We start from the raw sequence: 23,314 nt of genomic DNA on the forward strand, positions 1-23,314 counted from the left end.
ATGGTCATTTTTACGTTTTTGTACACTGTATGACTTTTTTGGAAAAAAGTGGGGGGGGGGGGGGCTGTAGCCCCCCCCCCCCGCTTCCGCGGCCCCTGCTTATAAGTGCTAATAGAAATAGGCCCAGATCCCTATTTGAACTGATGTACAGAGCATACAGAGGGTCGGCTATCCAAAGGTTCGCTTTCCACTATAGATGAAGTGGGGCCACGGAACGGTTTTGAAAGTGGGGGGAGAAGTGACCATGCAAAAATTTACAATCAGATGGTCATTTTTACATGTTTTTTTTGTACACAGGTTTGGAAAAAAGTGGGGGCTGAAGCCCACCCTGCCCCCCGTTTCCACGGCCCCTGATATACACCCCGTGCACAATGGGGTACGTGAAACAGGGGGGTGGGTGGGAGTTGGGGGCTTAATTTAACCCGTATCATTTTTCAACAACGATTAACGTGAAATTACAATCTAATTGTGATTTTTTTTCAATTATCAATCAATCAATCAATCAATCCATCCACCCATCCATCCATCATCCATCCATCATCAATTAATCAATCAATCAATCAATCAATCAATCAATCATGAATCAATCAATCAATGAATCACTCTTGATCAATACCATTCCGGGGGGCCCCTGAAGCAACCTCTAATTCCCGGCTCTAATTTACTGAAAATTTGCTTTTTCGCTTTGCTACCTTGCAATTTAACACTACCGTACCGTTAAATGCGAAGTTCGACACCGTCATCGTCGTCTTCTTCGTCTAGTTTGGACCCGGGATCGAGAAAGACACCAGTGTCAACACCTTGAATGGAAACACACAGTACAGGCTTCATGCAACCAATCAAAATACTGTGGATATTTTTCGTGTGAAATCCGAAAGAAAAGGTAAACTGTTTTTCCCTTCTAAAAATTGCGATGATGACCTGGCTGGCGTTGCTTGGTGCATGATCTGGATATAGCCAGGCCGGTGGGGACGGCTCATTTCGCTGCAGAGAGAGCGTTGAATTCGCTAGCGCGCGGAAGACGAAGTCCCTGCAAAGGAAACTAGGATTGATCATTAATTTTCTATTTTTCTGAGCATAAGCTAATGATGATGTGTTTCTAACTTCATTCTTACTTCATTTATGCCTTTCTACTGTATTTTATTATCAAATTTATGGCTTTATGCCACCCGCAGGTATGGCAGTGTATCCTATTGCCGGACACCTGGCTTTATTTCAGTGCTTTAAAAATGACAACTAGAGGAAATACAATCAAGAAAAATTCGCACTTGCTATTCCAAATATTATGAAAATTATGAATATGGTAAAATTATTTTATATTTACCAACCATTTTCTTTGCATCGCACTTGCCGCATACCCCTCCACGAAAAACAGTTATTTTCGTGCGTGACAAATTACATCATGATTCCGGACGCGCGCCGGACGGGTAAAGATATTCTTGATTATAATGATGTAAGAACAAATTTGTGTGATTTTTTCTTCTCATATCATACCATGAGTAAATTCTAAGTTTTTGTTTGCTGTTTTTATATCGATTCTGAGCAGATGTTGGTAATAAATTCGTGTTTGATAACTTATTTTATTTTTTCTTGTTAGCTGCATGTTTCATGGAACTTTCCAATATTATGCTCGTTCGTATTGTAACGCTCATCAAGTTCTATCGATGCGCTGCCGATCGTCGACGGCTCTATACTCACGGTAAACCTCGTGCACGGGTACCTTGAGAACTAGCCGTCGACGATCACCCACAACACCACACCTCATCATTCGATCGAAGGAGTGGACGAAATTGAAATTCGGCAGATCAGACCCATATTTCCGTTAGAAAATATATCAATTGTTAATGCAAAACTATGTTATTTGATATTTTAAGCATTTTCTGTCATTTTAGAGATAAATAAGGTAAAAGTTGGATTTTTTTGCCTTGTTTTTGCAATCCTGTTTCTATGTATTGCTCTGTGAAATTGAATTGCGGAAGGCTTACGGTACAAAATTGTTTTCGAACGCAGTAATATGCGCGTCCGGAATCATAATAGTGTCCGGTAATACAATACGTGACGCCGCGCACAGGATAACCACTGGCACGGCACTTGCAATAAGTTAATTCGTCTTTTCTAAAAATTAGAAATAGATACCTATTTAAAATGATATAAGCTTTGGATATGAATCTTACCAAACGATATGAAGCCAATTTCATTTCCTCTCTGTCTTTCTTGTACTTTATATCGATGATTTTTCTTGATGTCGAACTCGAAGCAGGCATGGAGCTAATTCGCTGGTTTTCTCTATTTGCACAGAGAGGGCGCACGATATTATTTAATAAACTTGCTTGTTTACGTCGTTTACGTCAGATCAGCTGTACTGCTGGTTGCGTTCTAGGTGCTCCACATTTTTTTTCGCTGTTCAGCGTTATTTTATGATGTAGCGCCATCAGCGAATATACGTGAGATGCAACCTGTTGATTTTTTTGGTACAATTTCCTATAATGCGCAGACGACTTGAATCTAGACTGTTCGATAGGAAAAATTCGCATTTCGATTGTTTGCGTGATTTCCACCGCAGTATTAAGGATCGGACGGAGTATCTTGGCTGAGATTTGGAGGTTAGCGTTTAAAATCACTTTTTATAAATAAGTTTGAGCACATTTTTTAAATTAAATTAGATAATAAGATTTAGATTAATAAATTTAGTATATTTTGAAGATTTTGGCGTGTTTCATTCTCTCACATTCGTGTAATGAATGAAAACGTCAAAATTCATTATGAAATGACATGCGTTGTGCGAGGTTAGTACAGCTAACCTCGCATGCTTGTGTGAGTGGCTTTATGCAAGTACAGTAAAAAACTGCTTAAAAGTACTAAGTACTAGATCTAGAGATTTGAATAGAAAGAAAAATGAGCAAAAAAAAATTGAGGGGCGCATCCCGGGGGAAAGGGGGCACAAAATTATTTTTGATGGGGGATGTGCCTCACGAAACCCTGAAATGGGGGTCTAACTCTACGGAATTGACCACGGCACAAGGGTAAAATACGGGGTCTCGGGGAACTAGATCTAAATTCTAAAATAGTATATAGTCTTTTTTTTTTATAGACTCCTACTAGTCCTAGACAGGAATAACCGTCGTTTCTGGGGATTTATTAAACAATTTCTGACATTTTACTATCATCCCCATTCACCGACAGTAGTGTCTTAGTGCGAGCCCACTCACACTAATACGAGGTTAGTATAATATATACTAACCTCGTACAAGGGACCGTGTTTGACCCTGGATTTCGAAGTAGTTGGCAAACATCGCTTCATTGCTGAAGTAATATTTGCCGAAACTCCTTCTCGCTACGCACCGGGGCTCTTTCCGGTAAGTAGCAATACATCAAAAAATTATACATATGATTTGAAGTAATTTCATTACAAAAAGAGCAAATTTCGCTTACCTCGGCCTAGCAAGTGACTTCGTTTGTCTCTTCTACGGAAATACAAGGAAGCCCGTTGGTGGCGCTAATAAATTTCACAACCTTGATTCAGCTCCTCTGTAATTTTATAACTGTGTCTAAATTCTTTGAATGCGCAATTCTTATGATTAATTTACTAATTATGGGCACCAATAAATGAAATACCTTCAAAAACATAATTCAAGATTACTATTGGCGATGATAACACTTTTTTGCAATTAATTTAAAACGATGACTAATAAAAAAAAATGAAAAAATACACATGCCTGGAAGGAAACCAGCAGTACAAGCTTTAACGAACGTCAAATAATACGGCACTATACCAAAGTCTATACAATGAAAAGATTGGACACTTCACGGACTTCGCGTAATGCCTTGCGTCGATTTGCGTGTAAAATAGTGTAGGTGCCTAGTCTTTCCCTTGTCGTGTCTTTGATATGAATATAAATCGCGCGCCCTCTTCAGGCGAATATTGATATCCACGCTGACCAATTTTTATCTCCGTGAAATCTTCACTAAAGATCAAGAAAATATACATATTTTTTAAAAGAAACTTCAACGAGAAGTCACGGAAGGATCTAAATGATTCGGTAAGTGTCATAGCAGAATGTGAAATACCAGATTATGCGTGATATTTTATGTGGGAAAAAGCCCAGTATATTTTGGATGTGTCGTGTGTGTCGCTTGCATATGACTGATATTCCTTCGCACGCGAGACGATATGAACCCATGGGTGGTGCGAGTCTGCATGTGTTATCATTTCTTTCAATTTGGGCGACCGGGTTTTGTCTAGATTTTTTTTTTTTTATTCTAAATGACATAATTTATATTATCTTGAACGAAAGCCCACTATTTTCGTTAGACTCTAATCTTTCTTTTGATACTATACATATTGCAAGAAAATATAAAAAATACACGTTACCAATGGTTTATTCCTTATATCATTTCTTTCAATTTGGGCGACCGGGTTTTGTCTAGATTTTTTTATTTTTATTCTAAATGACATAATTTATATTATCTTGAACGAAAGCCCACTATTTTCGTTAGACTCTAATCTTTCTTTTGATACTATACATATTGCAAGAAAATATAAAAAATACACGTTACCAATGGTTTATTCCTTATTTTTTAAATTTTTCTGCCGAAGAGGAACAAATGGCAGCCGTGTGTTGCTGCCCTCTTACGTTCAACGAGTTCATACCTGCCAACTACTACGATTTTGGCGTAATTATTACGATTTTTTGTTTTAACGATTTTATGTCACAAAATTACGATTTTCTGATATTCTGACTATTATAAATAAAATGTCTACAACGAATGGACTTCAAGTCTAACAGCGCAGCCGAATCGTAATTCCAACGTTTGCCCTCTACGTTCAACTAGTTTTGCATTTATCTAGGCTTTCCGATTAAAATTTTCGATATCCCGAAGGCACGCACATCTACAAGCGCAAAGCAGCGGCACAAATCGCGATATATAGCGACTGGTAAATACATCTGTAAGGATGATGGCGTCATCCAAGATGGCAACTTACTTTGACCAACGAAAAGATCGAAGATGACTTTAGCGGTAACTGCGGTCTAAGGTACGATATTTCTGAATTTTATATATTTTTCCGTAAATTTGGATGTAATTTCTTTTTTATAATGTGACATTTTATGTACAAAAAAACAATCCGAAAATCAGGTTTCCGCCGAATGTTAGATCTAACGTTACTGCTAATACGTTGTCTGTACGTACCGGCCTCCAAGCTCTTCAGTCTATGTATTGGTGAGTGGAGCCAACGCAGTTCAGCGGAACAACCAAAATACAGAGACTGAAGCTTTTGGTCTAATAGACTCCCTGACACTCTGAACGGAACTTTTGTTATTCGTAGTATCTAGAGAACTGAAAACTAATACTGAAAATGGGGGCCATCAAAGCGGCACATCCCCATACCACCAATATATTTGAGTGCCCCCCAGGACTGGAGTAGATGATGCAGGGGGCTCGCGTTAGAGAGTAGAAATCATTCACTAACGTGTGCTTACTCTCCATGGTCTGGAGCCAGGAATTGTGCCCCATTCATGTGCGTATACCGCTTAGCCTTGGGGACTCTGTGATGATATTTTAAAATATTTTTACATATACTTTTACATCACAGAGCCTTGACATGGTCCCCATACGTGCCTAAGCGAGACAGGTAAACACGGATGGAATTCCCTAGGAAATCGATCTTTAGACCTAGAAATCGCGTAAATTTGTTGTATTTTATTTATCTATACACCTTCATATGCCTAATGCATATGAAGGTGTGAAGAATATGATATGATGATGAAAAAGTTTCTTACCAGACCGATCTCGTGTAGATCCCTTGATCCACTTGTAAACACCACAAATACAATAGGCTTGATCCTTGAGCCGCTTTGATATGACGTAGCTTCGATGAGCTATGTTACGAAGTGTCGTTTTGAAGAACAATTCATAGAATAAAATTATTATCTATCAAATAATAGAATTTGAATATTGATTTTAAATATTTTATTCTTCCTGTGTTCTGCTTTTTTTTTCTTGGTTGTGGAACTTTTTTGGGGGGGGCATGGCCCCAAAGAAACCCCTCCTTTTGAACAATCAAAATATTGATTAGATCTTATCTGATCTTCTCTCATCTGAATTAACATTAAGTGTCAAATCAAAGGAGAGATCTTACTCTTAATTGTTGTTGGCAATTTTCTGAAAACTTCCTTTTTTCTTGGATGCTCTCACATACTTCTAGACTTTAGCTAAACAAGTTTATATTAATTCACATCTAAAAAAGCAACAGACTAAATCGACTATTCTGTTTTCAATAAAACTGATATGATTATGGCATTGCAAGAAATGTAAAAAATGTAAAATCATATCTATTTCAAATTGACTATATAAGCCTCACATCATTTGTATATTGATGGACAGGTCTAGTAATTGCAATTTGCAAAGTCACAATTTGTATACAAATCATGACAGTGATGACATCACTTAGTTGGGACGGATCTGAGTATTTATGAATTTGGTGGAGAAAATGTTGTTATGTTTCTCTTTAAAAACAAAGACAAATCAAACACTCCAATCAATCAGACTATGAAAAAAGAAAAAACTTAACAAGAACAAGCACGGCGACTCAACATCCCAACTTTTTAGCTACGTGATCATTCAAGAAAAATAAGCACTTGTAAACAAAATCATTAAGTTCGATGACTTCAATTTATAATTAAAATGATTCAAATGCTTTCTTTGACAAATTTACAGAGTGTTTACAACTCAAAGAAATGCCTGTATGATTTATCCAATAAATTGAAGACAGTAAATAAAGTTATGTCGAATATTCAAAGAAATAGGAGCCTATCAGTTTATAACAGAGTAGTTGATTAAGTAATAAAATAGGATATAAACTTCAAAATTCTGTGTGAAAACTCGCAGTTGAGCAGAAGCGTTGAAAAGTTGACTTGTCTGCAAAAGTTCGATCTACTAGGTGAATTGAGTTGTTCGACCTGAACTTGGAATGATGTAATAATAATAATATTCCGCATTTATATAGCGCTTAACACATCGGAACGACGTCTCTAAGCGCTTTACAGATATATTATTACCCCGGTCATCGGATCCTTGCATGCCGGCATACAATGTATGCACCTTCTCCACTCCCTGGGGAGCATTCCAACAAGAGTTCCAAGACTCAATTGCTAGGCATACTACATAGGCTTTCGCATCCTACCGGGTACCCATTTAACACCTGGGTGGAGAGTGGCAAATTGTGGATTGACGCCTTGCCAAAGGACGCTAGGCCATGGTGGGATTCGAACACACGACCCTCTGATTACAAGGCGAGAGTCAGAACCGCTACACCACGGCGCTTGCCGTGGTGTAGGCCTGCCGTGAAAACTCGCAGTTCAGCAGAAGCATTGAAAAGTTGACTTGTCTGCAAAAGTTCGATCTACTAGGTGAATTGAGTTGTTTGACCTGAACTTGGAATGATGAAATAGGCCTGCCGTGTACATCAAAGAGTGGAAACGAAGAGATGAATCGTCGATATCAGGACCAAAAACTCATCAATGTTGAGGGTCTCAGTGGAGCCTGACAATTATCAAAATAAAACAAACAGTGTCCTAATACACTTATCGTCATCGAACAAAGATAAACGACCCCAAAACGTGTAAAGATATAATTTATCATCTCATAATAATGATAATGAGAATTGTCTATTAAGCAGCATTTTAAAACAAAAAATACAAGTACATCATGTACAACCAGGCTATATGCCTTTAAGAAATTCGACGAGATTGACGCCTTGCCAAAGGACGCTAGGCCATGGTGGGATTCGAACACACGACCCTCTGATTACAAGGCGAGAGTCAGAACCGCTACACCACGGCGCTTGCCGTGGTGTAGGCCTGCCGTGAAAACTCGCAGTTCAGCAGAAGCGTTGAAAAGTTGACTTGTCTGCAAAAGTTCGATCTACTAGGTGAATTGAGTTGTTCGACCTGAACTTGGAATGATGAAATAGGCCTGCCGTGTACATCAAAGAGTGGAAACGAAGAGATGAATCGTCGATATCAGGACCAAAAACTCATAAATGTTGAGGGTCTCAGTGGAGCCTGACAATTATCAAAATGAAACAAACAGTGTCCTAATACACTTATCGTCATCGAACAAAGATAAACGACCCCAAAACGTGTAAAGATATAATTTATCATCTCATAATAATGATAATGAGAATTGTCTATTAAGCAGCATTTTAAAACAAAAAATACAAGTACATCATGTACAACCAGGCTATATGCCTTTAAGAAATTCGACGAGAATGACTTTCATAATGTCAAGGTCAAATAACAAGGTTCACTATCAAGTATAGCATACATCGGAAAACTCTCCATAATACCGACAAGTGAAGTTCGCTTAAATACTAAGCTGTCTACAATGACATATAAATCAACGTAAATAATTTCGAAGATGTATTTTTTTGCTTATAATATTCGACATTTCATGCAAATGACACTTTATGCAAAAAGAAATAAAATCGTCTACAAATGTACTCAGCATAATTTCTTCAGTACAAATACTTTAAGAAATTAGTTATATCAAATCTCTTTTCTTTTTTTTTACTAAGAACGTTATTATAAATATTAAAGTACATACCCGATAGATTTCAGGAAAATGAAGTAAGTAAAAAGTCAGCTAAAACAGGAGTCCATTTCTCCTCTACAAAAAGAAGGCCCAGACAGCATCAGTGAGGTATACGCTGTTGGAGGCTAAGCCGACGATCTCGGGGAGATATTGGTTCAAATCCCCATAGAAAAAGATGCAACCAAAATCTAACACAGACGACTCTGCTGAAGTATCAGCAACCAGGTTTTTTTTAAGAGTCGAGTATCGTTAATTTTGAATGCACGAAACCGCCCTTACAGGGCGAGATCTAATTGGTCATTTTGCGTAAGCGAGAAAAACATTATTTACATATTATTACTAAGTCCGTGTCTCTTAGGGTTCAACACGTATTGGAAATGCTTTCTTTTGAAATTCATCTGCTGTTCGGGAAATACTGTCTTTATTAATAACAGGTGGAAATTTCTTTGCGTCCAACTAAAAAATCCAAATTGCTTTTGATTCTTTTTTTTTACAGTATCACAAATGTATTTCAGGCTTCTTTGATATCCTAAAAATAAACTCAGAAATTGTCACTACAACCTATTTTATACAATACATTTCACTGGTAGATATAATCTTTTTTATTCCTTATACAGTAATGCAAGATGGAAGAACCTAGCAGCCCAAGATCACAAGAACCGGACAGTCGTTGGACTTGTAAAATATGTACCCTGATCAATTCCGGTCAGGTCCACTCCTGTCAAGTCTGTGAAGCACTTCGTCCTGAGGATGAACCGGTCGTGGTGGATCTGACAAAACAGGACGGTGATCCTGGCCTTGGGCAACCATCGCCTGCAAGGGATGTACCTGCAATGTTCAGAGCTGCAAAGAACTATATTTCAGACCAGATAATTCCCGGAATAATCAATTCTTTCAGCCCACCATCGAGCCCTCGTTCTCCGTCAGAGTTGGGGAAATCCCGTGACACGTTGCCTATATCTCCAAGAAAAGGCAAAGGGATCAAGGTGGAGCTGAAGACTTCAACAGCATCTTCAACTAAGGACTGGCATTGTCAACGCTGTACATTTACAAATGAAGAAACAGCTGTATTTTGTGGCATGTGTGGTAGCAGGCGCTTGCCATTTGTTCCGACTGAGATACCTGACCATCTTGTTTCTCCCGCCCCTATCGCTGCCACTGCATTTCCTTTCCCTGAACAACCTTCTGAGCTCGAAAAGAAACCCATCCCTGGTTTGAATCATCAGAGTGACATCCGGGGAGCATCGGGAGGGGCTTCACCAGAATCACCCTTCTATGCTTCATCATCATCCTCATCTCCTGTGTGCACTCCGGAGGGATTGGATGAAAATATCATTGACTTGACTGAAGATGACATGGAACCATCGTCCCCGGGGACTGTTGCAGGCGATGACACCAAGAAGTACCAGCACAGGACGGCAGTTCGACGGAAAGGTTGGTCGTGTCAGCAGTGTACCTTGAACAACGAAGAAAACTGCAAGGAGTGCAAAGCATGTGGATGCAGAAAGTCCATTCAGGAGGAAGTCAATGGCAGCATGTTTCAGCCAAAGGAAAACGAGTGGGCGTGTCATGTCTGTACTTACATCAACTTGGACGAGATGGTTCAGTGTTGCATGTGTGAAACCCAGCGGCCTTCTGTCAGTGGGGCCGTAGGAGGTGCCGTGTGGAGTTGTTCTGTCTGTAAGTCCATGAACCCTGATGATGCAGCGAGTTGTCAGAAATGCAGCAATGAACCCTTCGTGGATGGGGAGACCACTGTTCAGCGTAGAGCCTTTAAGAGACAGAAGAGTGTCATGACGGAATCGAAGAGGAAGCAAGATGTGGCAGCAGCTCTGGAGAGGCTTAATACCATCAGACAGTCCTGTAAAATGGTAAGGGTACACACTAATGAGTCTACTGTTTATAGACATCAAGTAACATAAACAGTGAAATCATTAATGAAACACAGTGTTAGTAACAAGCTCCGGTTTTGGTGTGCTTTTATTTTGTAAGCATACATTTATTATTGGATGCTTGTTCTTACCCACTGAAGTAAGCGTAATCAAGTCATGAAGTCTGCATAAACCATGGTTTGAAACCGCATATTCAAAACCACCTTTGTGAATTTGAGCAATAGTGTAGCATAAATTATTTTCCTTGAGTAGCCTTTAGACAAGCCCTATCTACTGTGTGTATAGAAACAGAGGGTCTGAATGCAGACTTTTTTCAAAGCTTGGGCAGACACGAGATGGAACATTTCACGTCACCGTCATATCTCCATCGTTGCTTTGTCTCCTCTCAGTCTCTGCGTGGCATGGAATATATCATATCTGGAATCAAAGGTCCTAGTCTAAAGGCTAGTCCTTGAGGATTTTGTGTTGAAATGAAACAGCAACATCTTCAGATGTTTAAATTAGCAGACTGAAAAATAAGTTTCATAGCATACTTGATTTTAATTTTGCAGACCACTAGAAATGTTTAAGTTTGTAATTTTATTGGCCTGTATTTAGAACATTGGTTTAATTTAAACTCTGGTTTAAAGTTGTGGTGTAAATACGGGCAGTCAAATGTGACACAAAATTATATCAACAGTAGAGACTAGATTTATCAGTATTTTTCACACAGTAGTTGCTTTTATTGTGCATCCCTCATGGCTATCAATTTTAAAGCGCCCTTCCATAGACAAATCATGGGGAAATTGAATCAATACAAAATTTGCAAAAGGCCAATTGACTTGCATGATATAATCCGTCCGTCATGAGTGCCCGTCGGACTAATGCGATAAAAGTTAGGACAGCACGAATTTGACCGAACTCGTGATGGTTATTTACTTCGGGTTGTCGCAATTCTAGTTTCCAACAATTTCAAGTCCTATACTCTTAGCAGGTCTCTTGATTGCTAAACCAAAATAAATAACCTCTGTGAAGTTACATGATTCAAAGTGAAAACACGCAATTTACTTCTGGTTGGTTAGTCTACTAACGTATTGCTCTCTTATATTAGACCTCCCAGACATGCCGGCATCTATTACATAACACCCCCAGGCATGCAGCCGAGTGAAAGACTTGAATCCCATCTCTGTTCTGAGATTAGCCTTGATTTCCCCATGATTTGTCAATGAAAGGTCGCTTCAAATTCTCATATGATTAGTGATGATATCTTCATAACAACTTTTGAAATTTCATACACTTTTTCATTGTTTATCTGATTTTGTGCAAAATGTCCCCTAACTGCTTCTTTACTTCTTTTTGTTTTTACAAATCATTTTTGTTAGATTCTCCTTCACTGAAAGACTCCACTAACCCTCGCTTTCCATTAATCTTGTTTAAATCTGCAGCTTAAAACAGAGTTTATTGATGACAGTTTTCCACCCAATGTAGACTCCTTGTTTTTCAAGTCGTCTCCTTCCGGGAAGCAGCCCAAAGATTTTCTGTGGCTACGTCCCTCTGCGGTTCAACTCAAAGCTAGAGATGATAGCCCTCTTTCCTGGGAGGTGTTTAGGAATCCTAAACCGAGTGACATATCGCAGGGATTGCTCGGAAATTGCTGGTAATTTTTCTGAAGTCAATCAATAAGATATATTTTATAATTTTAATAAGAGATTCTAGGGCTGAGTCAAAATGTTTAAACGCCATTTTTTTCATACTGATTTCTATTGTTCATTTTTATGTGTTTCTTACAGTATTTCTTTGAAAATACTGACTTACTCACCAAAATACTGATTTTCAGCTTTTTCAAATATTGAAATTCTCTCGTTCAGGTTGGCAACTCTGATGAAGGGGAATGTACATGTAGATGTAAGTGATTACTTTGGTCAGCTTAAATTTTTGGGGAATGCCCAGTGACTCCTATGCTACAATTACTCCTGGTTTTTGTCACATGTTGCAGGTTCCTAAGTGCCCTATCTGTTCTTGCGGAGCGAGCAGATCTACTGAAGCGTATCATGATAACCCATGAGGTGAACCAAGAAGGGGCTTACCAAGTTCGGTTGTGCCGAGATGGCATCTGGGACATGGTCCTTGTAGATGATCTCTTGCCTTGTCAGGAACAAGGTTTCTTGGTGTACTCTAAGGTAAACTGGTGCTCTTCAACTGGAAACGCAACAGTTGCTTTTAAGTAAATAGGCATGCCCATCACCAATGACATAATCTACAAAATGTAATTGATTGTTCCAAAATTTGTCTTATTTCTTTGTAGTTAATTGATTATGCATGAAATTAGAATTGGTTATGAATCTTTAGATAAAGCCCCTAAACCACTAAGTTCATGTGAGACACATTCTTTAGGGGTCCTATTGGATGTATATGTATATTTTTAAAATGGTGGGATCAGAAGATTTTCTTATGCATTTTGTTTTCAAAATTTATTGTGTATCTTTTTGTTGTTGACTTGTTTCTTGGGATGAAACCATCCTTTGGTTTAACTAAGATTTGAGTTAATTGCGGCTTACATAAACAGTTCTTTTTATGATAACATTGTGGTAATTATTATGAAATAGAAATATCATGAAATTTCAGCTTATGTAATGTGATTATTTTGACTTGTCTTTTTTGTTCAGGCAAAGAGGAAGCAGCTATGGGTGCCATTGATAGAGAAAGCCTTGGCCAAGATGAGTGGTTGTTACGAAGCATTGACTGCGGGAAGATGCATCGAGGGCCTGGCTACTCTGACAGGTGCACCATGTGAGAGTGTGCAGTTACACCCAACTGGTAAGTGTGCACCATGTGAGAGTGTGTGTGCGGTTACACCTAACTGGTAATAGTGTGCACCGTGTGAGAGTGCAGTTACACCCAACTGGTAAGTGTGCTCCATATCAGAGTGTGCACTCCCACCCAACTGGTAAGTGTGCAACACATGAGAGTGTGAGAGTATGCAGTTACACCACCCAACTGGTAAGTGTGCACCATGTGAGAGTGTGCAGCTACACCCAACTTGTTAAGTGTGCACCATGTGAGAATGTGCAGTTACACCAAACTGTTGAGTGTGCACCATGTGAGAGTGTGCAGTTACATCCACCCAACTGGTGAGTGTGCACTACAGTGAGAGTGCAGTTTCACCCAAGTGGTACGTGTTGCACTCAACTGATGAAAGTGCACCATGTGAGAGTGTGCAGTTACATCCAACCAGTGAGTATGCAACATATGAATGTGAAGTTACACCTCACTGGTGAGAGAGCAGTTACACCCAAGTGGTAAGTGTTACACTCAACTGATGAAAGTGCACCATGTGAGAGTGTGCAGTTACATCCAACTAGTGAGTATACAACATATGAGTGTATAGTTTCTCCTAGTTGGTAAGTGTGCACCATGGTGAGAGAGTGCAGTTACATCCAACTGATGAGTATGTAATATATGAGAGTTTGCAGTTGTACCCAGTTGGTCATTATGCACCATGTGGGTTTTTTTTAAAGTAAGTTTTCTCCTGATATCTCCCTTTTATCTGTCTCAATTCACTTCAGGGAAAGGTCGGAAGCCAGCAGATCCTAACCTGGTATGGGCGAAGCTGTTGAGTGCCAAAGAAGCTGGGTAAGTAGTATGGAATATATAATAATGATGATGATGATAATGATGATAATTATAATAATAATAATTAATGATAATAATAATAATATAATATTAATACAATAGTAACAATAATAATGATGATAATGATAATAATAACAACAGCAACAACAATGATGACAATATTAATAATACATTTCAATATAAAATATTGTATTGAAAATTGTAATATGGTATTTGAATATTAGGCCTGGGACGAATGTCATTTTTACCATTCGATTATTTCCTGAAAAAACAATTGAATGATTCGATTGTTCGTCGGAATCACGTCTTTTAAGTCACTATAGTTGACCTACTTTGTGGTGACCTCCTGAATGAAGAAATCTCCATCAAAGTCACATGTTTATCATAAATGAAAGTAGACCCTTTTCCCCTTCTCCATGATTTTTATATCAAAAGAAACTACATGAAATGAGATTAAATCTTTCAGTTTATTGTTCCAATAAAAATCTTTCCTAAATCAATGCTGGTACCCTGGTATTATGCATGCATCCCTCCAAGTGCCACACTCCTGCATATTTATGAATGAATCAGCCAAGTCCAAAGCCCAAAGACGTCTTAGTAAACAACTCATTCATGAAGTATTCTTTGAGACTGACACGCAGGTGGTGCAATTCACTTCCTGTAAAATGTCATCCCTTGCCCACACCATGTCCCCACCCCCACCTGTGGCACTGCCCACGATGCTACACATGTATTTCAAAAAAATATTTTGCAAAATATTTTTCATTTGAAATACCTTTCAAAATTACAAATTTTTATCATTTGAACCTACATGTATAACTGGGTCTATTTTGGGAGACTAGTCGAGAAAGTAGGTGACGGCTAGTCTGCAGGCACAGACCCTGATTGGAACTTCGATCAACATGTGTGCCTCCACGCAAAGACTAGCACATACAAAACTTTCACAAGGCATGAGTAGGCTTCAAATTCAGACCCTTCCCTTCACCTAGTCTGCCCAGCAGACTAGGTGACGGCGGCGCGTGTTGGAATGTTGTTTTGATTGTGTGAGGGGGATATAAATAGGGTTGCATTGTTTTGAAACATTAAAGCAATTCCCCGGCTCCCACCCCCTATCTTTCTCTCTCTCTCCCTCACACACAGACAGATGGGGAGGGGTCAATTTATTTCTGAAGTCATGACCTTTCCTGATAAGGGAACGCACGTGGCTTCTTCTTTGTTTCCCCAAAAGTTTCATTGGCTATCGAAGGTCCAATCAGCTCAAGTGAGCTGGTTGTGAGTTTACTGTCTGTTTTGAGCATGCAGACAATGACTTATATTGTGTATCGAGGGCAAGGCCGGATACGTGGGATTAACATTTTCGGAGCCCTTTCAGGTCGGTGTTTAACTGTGAATGTGATACAATCATTGATCATTTTTGACAAATTACCTCGGTAACATCATTTTAAAACCTGTATCAAGTATTCCAAAACTGTTGTCATCATTGTTATCCTGTCATTTTGTTATTTTTACTTGGGTATTCGAGTTATCCCAACGTCATAATCGGGATTTGCCAAAACATTGGCGATCGGCGGCAAGCCATTCGAACCATTCGATCAATCGATGTTTACTCCCAGGCCTATTGAATATTATAATCTTTGATGATAATTTTTAATTAGACCATGCAATACAAGATGGTATTGCACAGCTTATATTGTACAGGGGCCATTGAGAGGAATATATTAGAACTCTGCACATATTGCAATTTTTTCTGGATACTGCTCAGGCACAAGATATGCACTTTTAAAGCACCACTATAATAGTTTATAATATGGTATCTTCAAATCTAGAGCATGCACATTACAATATGTACATGTGTGTATGAAATATGATTAATATGATCAATATTTGTGCAAACCTCCTATGGTAAGAATGATTATTTGGGCAAAACCTCCTACAGTAAAAAAAAAAAAAAAGTATTTGTGCAAACCTCCAACAGTAAGAAACATGAATATTCATGCAACCCTCCTACAGTTAAAATATAATTTGAATACTTGTGCGATCCTCCTACAGTTAGAAAAATATAATATAAGTATTTATGCAACCTCTTACAGTTACCTAATGGGAGCATCTTGTGGTAGTGGTAATATGAAGATTAACCCACAACTTTACCAAGATGTGGGACTAAGACCAAGACACTCATACTCTGTGCTCGATATCCAGGACATTTGTAACAACAGGTAATGATGATGATGGTCTTGATGAACAGCATTTATCACTGAAAAATATTTAAATGTGCCAACTTCCACAATTTGTCACATATTATTCATTTCATTTTTTTGTACATTTTCACCTCACAAGGTTGGTTGGAAAGATCTTTGATGATGTTGTTGATGATGACTTGATGATGCATGTTATGATGGTGGTGATGAGATGATGATGATGATTATGATGATGATAGTAATAATGATGAAGATGATGATGATGATGATGATATTGATGATGTTGCTGCTGCTGATGATGATGATGATGATGATGAGGATGATGGTGATAATAATTATGATGATGATGTTGATGATGATGATGATGATGATGATGATGCTGCTGATGCTGCTGCTGCTGTTGATGATGATGATGATGATGAGGATGATGATGATGGTGATAATGATGATGGTGATGATAAAGATGATGATAATGAGGATGATGATGATTATGATGGTGATGATGATAGAGATAATAATGAAGATGATGACGATAGTGGTGATGGTGGTTATGATCATGTTTTTACATCTGCCCCCACCCCCTTATTTTGAAATTCTGGATACGCCCCAGGTTAGCCTAAGCAGCAATTTCATTCAAAAACTAATACTGGTACCTATTCTCCTAATATATCATGGACCTAAATCCTTCCTCAGATTGATTCAGCTGCGGAATCCATGGGGTCATTTCTCCTGGAATGGGGCTTGGTCAGATGGCTCTGCTTTGTGGACTGACGTCATGAAGGAGGCCCTCATGGTCCATGGTGCGAGTGAGGGAATCTTCTGGATGTCGCTTGATGACATGATAAAGTAAGGGTATGAAATGGCTGAATGAAGGACAAACACATGGTTCAAGTTACTACTTTGTGATTGATGAAATGATATTTTAGCTGATTAGGTGAAGTGAATGAAAACAAGATTGAGTGAATATTCATGTTCATGTTGGTTTGCTTTGGAAATCTTTCTATGCAACACTTTGTATTAATTTAATAATGATAATAAAATTTAGCATTTATGAGGTGCCGATTATCTAGTTGCCAATTGAATTGCGCAATATATATATTACCCCAGCTTTGGCTCCAGCTGCTAAAGGCGCTTGGTGCATTCAAGGAATTAATACTGACGGGTACCTTTTTACCTCATCTGGGTTTGAAACTGAGAGTTTAAAAAAAATTGCTTTCATCATTATCTTTCTGAAAGAAATTACGTCATGGATGGGATTGAAACCCACAACTCTCAGTTTCAAAGTCCGGAGACTTAGCCACTCGGCCACAACGCTCCACATGTTTCTTTGCTTCAGTTTATTGTTTTGATAATTGCTCTGAATTTGACTTATAACTTTAACAAACATACATCAGCGTGCTTATACTGTAAAGCTATTCATTTCAATTAGTGTCCGATATAAATATAAATATTAAAACAATCCTTTCATTATTTTCTATGAAGGTACTTCGACTGCATCGACATCTGTAAAGTTCGACCAGAGTGGTCTGAAAACAGACTAGAAGGGACTTTCCCTCCCTCCTCAGCCATGCCTATGAAGGTCACCATACTCAAGGTCACCGAAGCCACGGAAGTAGATTTCACTATCTACCAGACATGGAGGTAGGCAAATGATCGTAAAGTCAAGTTCAAATTCTGGTAAAGAAATCTGATTTGATGGGAAATCGTTGGAAGCAATCTTTAAGTGTTTATTTGACGCCAGAATGCTTATTGAGATCAACATTGTTAGAGCTAATGCGGGAAGCAATATGTGGGACCACACTATTTACCAACGGGCATTTTCAGTATATTTTTGTCTTCATTTGCTTTTTTTTTTGGGGGGGGGGGGGAGAAAGCGAGGATAGCATCTGTCTGTATTTAGGTTTAACTACTCTCATCTTTCGAATGGAGTGAATTTTCTTATATGATCAGAACTCTGATATGTAACTTCGAAAAATTTTATTGCTATGATTCAAATTCAGAATTGTATTTTACATTTACATTGTATTTTGTAGTGAATTTTTGGAGGTGGTTTAACAAGTGCGATTTTGTTTTTAATCATTTCTAGGAGGCTGGAGAAAGCATCTAGAAACCCACTTGACCTGACCTTGATAGTCATGCGTTCCATGGGCATGACGACCAGAAATATGTCAAAGGTCATGACCTTCTGTAAGCGTCAACTGAGAGCGTTTGTAGGTTGCAGTGCTTTTTTGGACCCGGGGATCTATGTGATTGTACCTCTTGCTTTCAACCATTGGAAAACGGGACAGCCAACCGGAGGTAGGTATTTTCCAGGGGCCCGTCTTACAAAGAGTTGTGATTGATCCGATCAATCGCAAGTATGCGCAACTATAGAAAGCCAGCAAAGTCATATAAAATGCATGTTAGTTCAAAAAGTTTTCTAGATATGAATGTATATCCATAAATTCATTGATTTCTTGACAATTTGGTGTGTTCTCCTTTGTTTACAAAGGACATTTTGCAAATTTCCTGTAGAAAAAATTATGACACTGATGGATTTCCATAGAGTTATGATTGATTGGAGCAATTGTAGCTCTTTGTAAGACGGGGCCCAGGGCTCTTTGAGCATCTTGGTGGCAAAATCGCCCCAAGCTTTGGTGTAATTTTTTTTACCAAACATAGAGGCTTATAGTGTCTGAAAGTCTAAATTATTCATTGTCATCTCTTTGCATTGGCATTGATTGTGGCATTTAATACACTTACATGTATCAATTCTTTGTAGAATAAAAACACACAGATGAGTTATTACCCCGGTCATCAGATTCAATTGGCTATTCCCACACACACAATGTATGCATATCCTCCACTCCCTGGGGATTCCAGTCAGTCGCCAAACAGTACTGGACAAGCTACAATGACTTTCACATCCTACTGGGTACCCATTTTTAGCACCTGGGTCGAGAGTGACAAAGTGTGGATTGACGACTTGCCAAAAGATGCTAATGATTTAACACATGACCCACTGATTACAAGGCGAGAGTCAGAATCACTACAATACAGCTCTTCCACTCTTTACTTTCACTCATTCCATTCCATGAAGTTATTTTACAAACATGTATCCGAGCTGCCAAGTAGTACTGGTTTTCAGTATTTAGTACTGAAAAATGAGAACACTGATGATTTCATGCAAAATACTGATTTCTCAAGTTTCAGTTTTATGTGTTTCCCGATGGTATTTCCTTGAAAATACTGATTTCCTCACCAACATACTGATTTTCAGCTTTTAAAATACTGAAATGTTCTCGTTCAGGTTAACAGCTCTGATTTACTTTCATGATTTACTTTCACTCATCTTATGATGTTAGTTCACAAACTTGTACTACCCTGTTCACATGATTTACCAGGTCCATCTAAACCAGCGGTCAACAACGGCAATGCACACAACTACACGCTAGCGATACACAGTGCAAAGCCCATAGAAGCAAGGCAGATGACGGGTTCTAGTAGCTGTTTGGCTGATTCTGTGATACAACTCGCAATTCAGAAAGGCAAGAGACACGAGGTGAGACTCGGGCCTTATCTAACAAAGAGTTACGATTGATCCAATCAATCGCAGCTGCATGGAAATCCATTCACACCATAATTTTTTTCTATAGGAAATTTGCATCTCCTTAGTAAACAGAGAATCACACTGAATCTTCAAGAGAATGATGAATGTATGAATAGACATATCCAGAAATTATTTTTAACAAATGTGCATTTTAGATGCTGGGGTTGCTGGCCATTCATAGTTGCGAGTGATCGGGTCAATCGCAACTATTTGTAATATGCCCCTGGGCCCTGTCTTACAAAGAGTTGCGATTGATCCGATCACGCACAACTATATGGATATCCACCAATGTCTAAATATTTTCCTACATGACATTTGGACAGAGTCCTTTTGTAAACATAGAGTAGCAAGCTAAATTGTCATAATAATGATGAATGTGTGTATATTTATGAATATAGAAAAAAAATAATGAAAAAGCATGCATTTTAAATGTTGGTGTTGCGGGCTTTTCATAGTTTTGGTTTATTGGGTTTGTCGGATCAATCGTAACTCTTTGTATTTGACACCATCATCCACTAAATGTAGTCACCAGAAAGGCAATTTCTGAAACAGTCAACATTTTTTATATGCCAGACACTACGGCAGTGTCGTCAACAATTTAATTCTTAAATGAATAAAGTTTTTCCAAGTCAAAGTCAAAGGTCATTTGAGGTCAGTCAGTCACAACCTTTGCCCTATTGCGGCCTTGGATTATTTAATTAAAGAAAAAATATTTTTTATTTCAATGTTACAAAGTCAATAATCTTGCTATATTGCATTGCATTATGTACACAAGACTGCCAGAGTGTTCCACTTGCTGTATTATGAAAAGTTATAATTCTCTCAAATTTATCACGGCTTGAGCAGTTCATGAATGGAAGTGAAAATGGAAAAAAATGGGGATTGGACTTGTCAAAAGGTTGATGATTTTAATGGAATTGCCCAAAACATAATGTCATAGATGCTGTAGGTTTAAGCCAGAAGATATAATTTGAGCATGTGCAGATAAAGGTCATTTTTACCAAAGCCCACTGATGGTTCATTCTATTTTGCAGGTGGAGGTATCCACTTTTCTAAAGGAGATTAAAAACTATTAATAACAATAGCGGTATATTTACACAGGGTAGCCACTTCAGTTCCGAAAACTGTTCTCCCAGCGGGCCCTGCTATTATTACCCGGCTTTAGTTGGGCTGCCTAGGCGCTCAAGCATTCAAGGAATTAATCCTGCCGGGTACCCTTTCACCTCACCTGGGTCGAGTGCAGCACAATGTGGATAAATTTCTTGCTGAAGGAAAACATTCTTATGACACCTCAGTTACATGTACTTTGTGAGTGGCTGCTATAGGTGTACAAAGACTTCTCCATGTTTAAAAGTATCTGTGGTTATTAAAGGTCATTTTTTAAATGGACTGACTCCACACTAGTCCTTTATATGTTTATGATAAGGCATGCATTATTTATACTATATTGGATGGCTCAGAATGGAATACCAGAAATATTCTAAGAGATTGGGAAAATATTCCACGGATCGCAGATGAGTGGAATATTGGCCCTAACGAGTGGAATATTTCTGATATTTCATGATATAAAGCCATCCAATATAATTATTATCATCTATCCCACCCCCCCCCAAAAAAAAAAGAGGGAGCAATTTGATGAACAAGTCATAGATCACTTATCACATTATGCTATCATCACTTCATAGGATCAATTTTTGGTCGTCGACATAGCTCATTATGACGTCATCAAGCGTAATTGTGCTCTATGCTGCGCATCTCATTGCTTTAATTGTTGTACGCCTTGTATATTTCATAGAACACTCTATATGGATGATAATCTTCCTTATCTCTTTATGATTTAAAGCACTTTGAGAAATATTAATCAAAATAGCATTTTTATCTAATTATTACTCATCCGTTGATGGCAGGGTCGAGAAGGGGTAACATGTTACTACCTAGACCATGGCTGGGCGGGGATATTCATCGTGATTGAGAATCGTCGGCCCGACTCAAACCTCCACATCAAATGCGACTGCAATGGAAGCTTCAATGTGACCTCGACAAGAGGGGATCTGGTCACAGTGGACTGCGTACCAAAACTGCACAGGTAAGATTTCACGTTTTAGGAATTTTATCAGGGAAGCATTCCATGACAAGGTTTTATCAGTGATTTTCTCCAACTTATCTCCTTTCAGCCAATCAGGTGCAAGGATTTCAGTAGCTTATAACAAATAGTTAAAAAAATCACCCACCATTTGTTTCATGAAATGCTATTCATCTGTGTGACCCATTAAGGATTCTGGACGTCGGGGGATGTCAAAATATTGCAAAAATTAAAAGAAATACGTTTATATCTTAGTTCGTCACTGCTTGTATCACTTTAAAAAATGCAAATTGTGCTAATATTTAGTGCTGTTATCGGTAAGAAATTTCTCTGTCAATATGTTGCTAAAAATATCTTAGCGATATCGATAAGTATCGACAAAAGAACATATTCAATACGCATTTTTTATGCATTGATTAAATATTAACGATGTCACAATACTCCTGTTGGTCAAAATTTGTATCTGCCACTGTACCAAGAACACTTTAAAATCCGCGTTCATCGTGTGTAAACGATTACATAACATCTTTTAACAAACATATTTAGCATAAATACATCCTCACCTTTCTCGTTATTAGCATTATTTTAGGGTTGGACGAAGTTTTATCGATAATTTAGGGGCTTTTTGGACATCGTTCTGAGCAGTCAACAACTTTCATCTATCCGCCATTTTGATATCGTGCTGTACATCTTCGAACGTAGAGGGCAGCAACACACGGCCGTGTGCTGCCTTCTATGTTAGTTGGTACTTGTTTTTGGTTTCTAAAATTGAGCTTGCGCTTGTGAATTTTTTTCAATATGTCACAAGGTTTTGATTGTCATAATTATAGCGAAGTGAGATCGTGCTTTGTGGCTAGTAAGTATTTGTATTTTGTTGAGATTTTGGAGTAATTTCTGTTGCTGTTCTGTACATTTTAAGAAAAAATATGTTTTCTGTGTTTTTCCATTTGAAAAGCCACTTCCAAAATGCCATTTCTGTGAATTCCGTCCGATTGCGGGAAATCACTGTCATGTCCCTACATAATAACGGGTATTATCGACAACGAGAGAAAGGTTATCGATATCGCTAAGTGGCAAAAAACATGCAATTATCGACAAGACTAATGATAAAGAGGTTATCGACAACAGCACTACTAATATTCATAAATTTTTATATTTGACCAAGTTTTGGAAACAGTTATTACATTCGGAGTAGAAAGATGGTTGCCAAAGAGATGATAATGTGTGATTTATGATTTAATTTCTCCAATATTCACAATAAAGCTTAATAAAGAATGTGTATGAATATAACAGAAGAAAGAGAATGTTGTATTAGTAATGAATTTAACCCCCTGATAAACGCATAGCA

The 23,314-nt window shown here is 38.3% G+C and overlaps 1 protein-coding gene across 1 annotated transcript in view; it reads left to right on the forward strand.

Annotated features, from left to right (window-relative positions):
* The first annotated feature begins 705 nt into the window (after positions 1-705).
* Positions 706-23,314, forward strand: part of LOC129261519 (calpain-15-like) — a 28,547-nt gene continuing 5,938 nt past the window's right edge. The window contains exons 1-12 of the mRNA XM_054899578.2: positions 706-883; positions 9,210-10,463; positions 11,909-12,120; positions 12,460-12,643; positions 13,130-13,280; positions 14,030-14,096; positions 16,187-16,312; positions 16,988-17,140; positions 17,777-17,935; positions 18,381-18,592; positions 19,678-19,835; positions 21,791-21,969. Coding sequence (XP_054755553.2) covers positions 9,219-10,463; positions 11,909-12,120; positions 12,460-12,643; positions 13,130-13,280; positions 14,030-14,096; positions 16,187-16,312; positions 16,988-17,140; positions 17,777-17,935; positions 18,381-18,592; positions 19,678-19,835; positions 21,791-21,969 — 2,846 coding nt within the window. The 5' untranslated portion in view covers positions 706-883; positions 9,210-9,218. The remainder of the gene's footprint in view (positions 884-9,209; positions 10,464-11,908; positions 12,121-12,459; positions 12,644-13,129; positions 13,281-14,029; positions 14,097-16,186; positions 16,313-16,987; positions 17,141-17,776; positions 17,936-18,380; positions 18,593-19,677; positions 19,836-21,790; positions 21,970-23,314) is intronic.

This window comes from Lytechinus pictus, chromosome 5 (assembly GCF_037042905.1).
Source record: "Lytechinus pictus isolate F3 Inbred chromosome 5, Lp3.0, whole genome shotgun sequence".
NCBI classification, from domain to species: Eukaryota; Metazoa; Echinodermata; class Echinoidea; order Temnopleuroida; family Toxopneustidae; genus Lytechinus; species Lytechinus pictus.